Source organism: Cynocephalus volans, chromosome 1 (assembly GCF_027409185.1).
Source record: "Cynocephalus volans isolate mCynVol1 chromosome 1, mCynVol1.pri, whole genome shotgun sequence".
Taxonomy (NCBI): Eukaryota; Metazoa; Chordata; class Mammalia; order Dermoptera; family Cynocephalidae; genus Cynocephalus; species Cynocephalus volans.
The window spans coordinates 108,211,705-108,215,626 of NC_084460.1; the positions used below are offsets into that span (position 1 = coordinate 108,211,705).

At 33.8% G+C, this 3,922-nt stretch overlaps 1 protein-coding gene across 1 annotated transcript; it reads right to left on the reverse strand.

Annotated features, from left to right (window-relative positions):
- Window positions 1-882: 882 nt before the first annotated feature.
- LOC134391072 (large ribosomal subunit protein eL31-like) lies at window positions 883-1,281 on the reverse strand. The gene has a single exon (XM_063114965.1). The coding sequence runs from the start codon at window positions 1,258-1,260 to the stop codon at window positions 883-885; it is 378 nt and encodes a 125-aa protein (XP_062971035.1). The 5' UTR covers window positions 1,261-1,281.
- Window positions 1,282-3,922: the final 2,641 nt, after the last annotated feature.

Sequence of the window (3,922 nt, forward strand, 5' to 3'; positions counted from 1 at the left end):
TTCTCAAATTAAACCACTCCCTCCACTTTTATCAGCACTTTCTGGCTGTACAAAATGTTCTAGGTTCATCTTGTGCTTTCCATATCGTTGTCCTGATATCAGCCATTTCTCCAAGTATCCCTGGTTCTTTTTAGTGATTGCCTTTATTTTTGGAGGATACTTTCACTGCATATTGGAGTATAGTTGTAGGTTGGCAGCTCCCCACCTCTCTCTTGGTACTTTGAAGATGTTGTTCCTTTGTGTTCTGGCTTGCATTATTTAGGTTGAGATGTCAGGAAGTCAGTGTTTTGTGATTGTCTCATTTTAATTTTGTTTTCATTTTTCTATCCTGCTTTTAAGATTTTTAAATTTTCTTCAGTTTTTAGTATTTGAGCTTCTTGGATCTGTGCGGTGATATTCTTTATTATATTTGAGAAGGTTTTTGCTATTATTTCTTCAAATATATTTTTTTCCTGCCACAATATTTCACCTTCCCTGCTGGGGCTTGATTATACACGTATTAGACTGCTTACTATTGTCCCACATGTCACTAAGTCTCTTTATTTTTTGCAATTTCTTTCTCTCTGTGATTCACTTTGTATAGTTCTATTGTCCTGCCTTCAAATTTACTGATCTTTTTTCCCCTGCCCTGTCCAACCTACTCTTAAACTCCTTTAGTAAAATTTTTACTTCTGATCGTATTTTCCAATTCTAGAATTTCCATTTTGTCCTTTTTCATAGTGTCCATTTATCTGCTGAATTTCCCCATTTGTTCACTTGCTATGTTTAGTTTTCCCCTTAAATCCTTAAACATATTTATAATGGCTGTTTTATTTATTTTATTTTATTATTATTATTATTATTATTATTTTTGGTTTTCTAACTTTATTTGACAATCAGCAGTTAGTTCTCATCCACATTGACCGTCTGCAGATTTTTGAAGGTGGTAACAGGTACATAAGTAATCAAAGTATAGAGCTTGTTTGGTGAATGTTCATCCTCGTTACGTTTTCTGGACAACCGCACACGGATACGGTATGGGACATTCCTTATTCCTTTAGCCCAGACAGCTTTGTTGAGCCTGGTATCAATGCGCACATCTGGAGTCCCCATCTCCTTCATGGCAAATTTCCGGATCTCTTTCAGTGCCCGAGGAGCACGCTTCTTGAAACCCACTCCATGGATACGCTTGTGAATGTTGATGGTGTATTCTCGGGTCACCACCTCGTTGATGGCAGAACGGCCCTTCTTCTTCTCGCCGCCCTTCTTTGCAGGAGCCATCTCCCTATTGGGCCCAAGTTAGAAAGGCTATAATGGCTGTTTTAAGTCTGGTGTCTGTTAATTCTAAGATTTCTGTCATGTCTTGGTTTGTTTCCTTTAATTTTTTTTTTCTAGATTATGAGTTACATTTTACTGCTACTTCACCTGTTTAGTGATTTTTGACTATATGTGGTACAATGTAGATGCTATGTTGTTGGGGTTATGTGGATTTCCTTTAAAAATTGTTAAGGTTTATTTAGCAATCAATTTACTGGTGGATCAACTTGATTTTTTTCCTTGAGGCTTGTTTTAAGTTTTAATAGGGCTGGTCTAGTTTATTCTTTACTTTTATTAGGGATAATCTTGGGAGAGAATAGCTTTATGAGTACTCCTAATATGTGGCCTTTCCAAGGACTCAATTGAATTCTACATTGTTCGGCCACTCTGGCTGGTTGGAACTTCTATGTCTCTCAGTACTGTGAAACCTCTGCAATCTCTTTACAGCTCACATCTCCCCAAAATGTTCTCACCCATACTTTGTAGATGTTCATCTGTCCAGTCTCAGATGAGTATTCAGTCAAAGACTTAAGGAGACCCCTATGTAGATTTCTGGAGATCCTTCTCTGTGCAGCTCTCTTTTTCAGTACACTGCCCAACAAGTTTCAGCTGCCTCAGCAGGCCTAAAATCTAATTTCTGTCTTCTCAGCTCAGTGAGCTTGCTGTGCTCTCCTTGGGCTCTGCCTCTCTGTACTGTGGTCTAGAAGGTGTTTCCAGGAAGAAAGCCAGGCGATCATTTCTCTTCTCTTAGGAATCACAGTTCTGTACTATCCGTTGTTCACCAACTGAAAAGTTTCTCTGTATATTTTATCTAGTTTTATAGTTATTTATGGCAAGAAGGCCAGTCCAGTACTAGCCACTCTATTATGTCTAGGACTGTTGGAAAATTTTAAGTGCCAAATACAATTTTTTAAAAAGATAGTATACTTTTAATTTTTTTTATTTCTTCTGTTGGCTTTGGTAAATTTTTTTTCAGGAAGTTGTCTAATTTATCCAAACTGCAAACTATACTGTAAGTTGTTTATAGTATCCTCTTATTATCTCTTAATGTTTGTAGGGTCTGCAGTGATCTGACTTTTTTTGTTGCTGACATGGAACAAAAGTTGTGTATATGTGTTTTTCTCTTTTCTCAATCAGAGTCACCAAGGCTTTACTAATCTTCTCATTGGACACTTGGCTTTGTTCATTTTCTCTCTTTTATTATTTCATTGATTTCTGCTCTTATTTTTATTTTCTATCTTCTTTCTTACTTAGCTGTTCCTTTACTAGTTTTGAGTTGGAAACTTAGATTAGTGGTTTTTTGCCTTTCTTTTTTCTTAATGTAAGTATTACAGGCTCTACATCTCCCTCTAAATGCTGCTTTAGCTGTATTATATAAATTTTGATATGTTAGATTCTCATTATCACTCCATTTGAAATATTTTATAATTTTTGATTAATTTCTTCTTTGGCCCATGGATTATTTAGAAACATATTGTTTAATTTCCAGGCAACTGGAAATATTCTAATCATTATTTTGTTATTGATTTTTTTTAGCTTAATTTCACTGTAGTTAGAAAACAAACTCTGAATGGTTTAAATCTTTTGAAATTTCCTGAAGCATATGCCTAGTGTATGTTCAATTTTAATAAATGTTACATGTTCACTTCAAAAGAATATGTATTCTGTCATTGTTGGATGTAGTGTTCTATATATATCAATTAGATCAAGTTTTTAATTGTGTTGCTCATATTTTTATGTCCTTATTTTGTGTGTGTGTGTGTGTGTGTGTGTGTGTGTGTGTACACGTATTCTATCAGATGTTGAGAGGAATGTGGTAAAATTTCCCTTTATGACTATGAATTTATCTTTTTCTTCTTTAGTTCTGCCAAGTTTATTTTATGTATTTTAAAGCTATGTTACTTGATGTATACAGATTTAGTATTGCAATATCTTCCTGTTCAATTGGCCACTTTATCATTATGAAATAAACTTATTTATCTCTATTAATGCTTTATGACTTAATGTCTGCTTTGCCTAACATTAGTATAAGTACCTTTAGGTTAGTGTATATGTGGAATATCGTCTTTCTATCCTTTTACTTTCAATCATCTATGTTTTTATATTTCATATGTGTCTCTTGTAAGCAGCATTAAAAAAACCCAGTTTGACAATATTAGTCTTTTACTTGCAATATTTAGTCCATTTACATTTAATATTATTCCAGATAGGGTTGGGTTTATAACTATCCTCTAACTCCTTGTATTTTACTTGACCCAACTGTTTTATGTTCCTTTTTCTTTCTTTCTTTCTTGGCTTCTTTTGAGGTAATAAAATATTTTTTTATAATTCTTTTTTCTTTCTCTAAACTTGAAAGTTATGCATTCTTTCAGTTTTACACTAGAGATTGTCACATAGAATGACAATTTGATTTTCTTTACTTTGTATGTGATTTGGAATTTTTGCCAAGAAGATTTTTTCTTTACCTTTATAATAGTTTCACTCAGGTTTATCTGAGAGGTGACTATCCTGGTCAATTTTCCTATGTACATAGGTGCATTCAATACCTAGATTTAGGCCTTTTTTATTTCCAGAAAGTTTTCTTAGATTACAATTTTTGTGGTTAAACACTTTATGTTTTATTTTG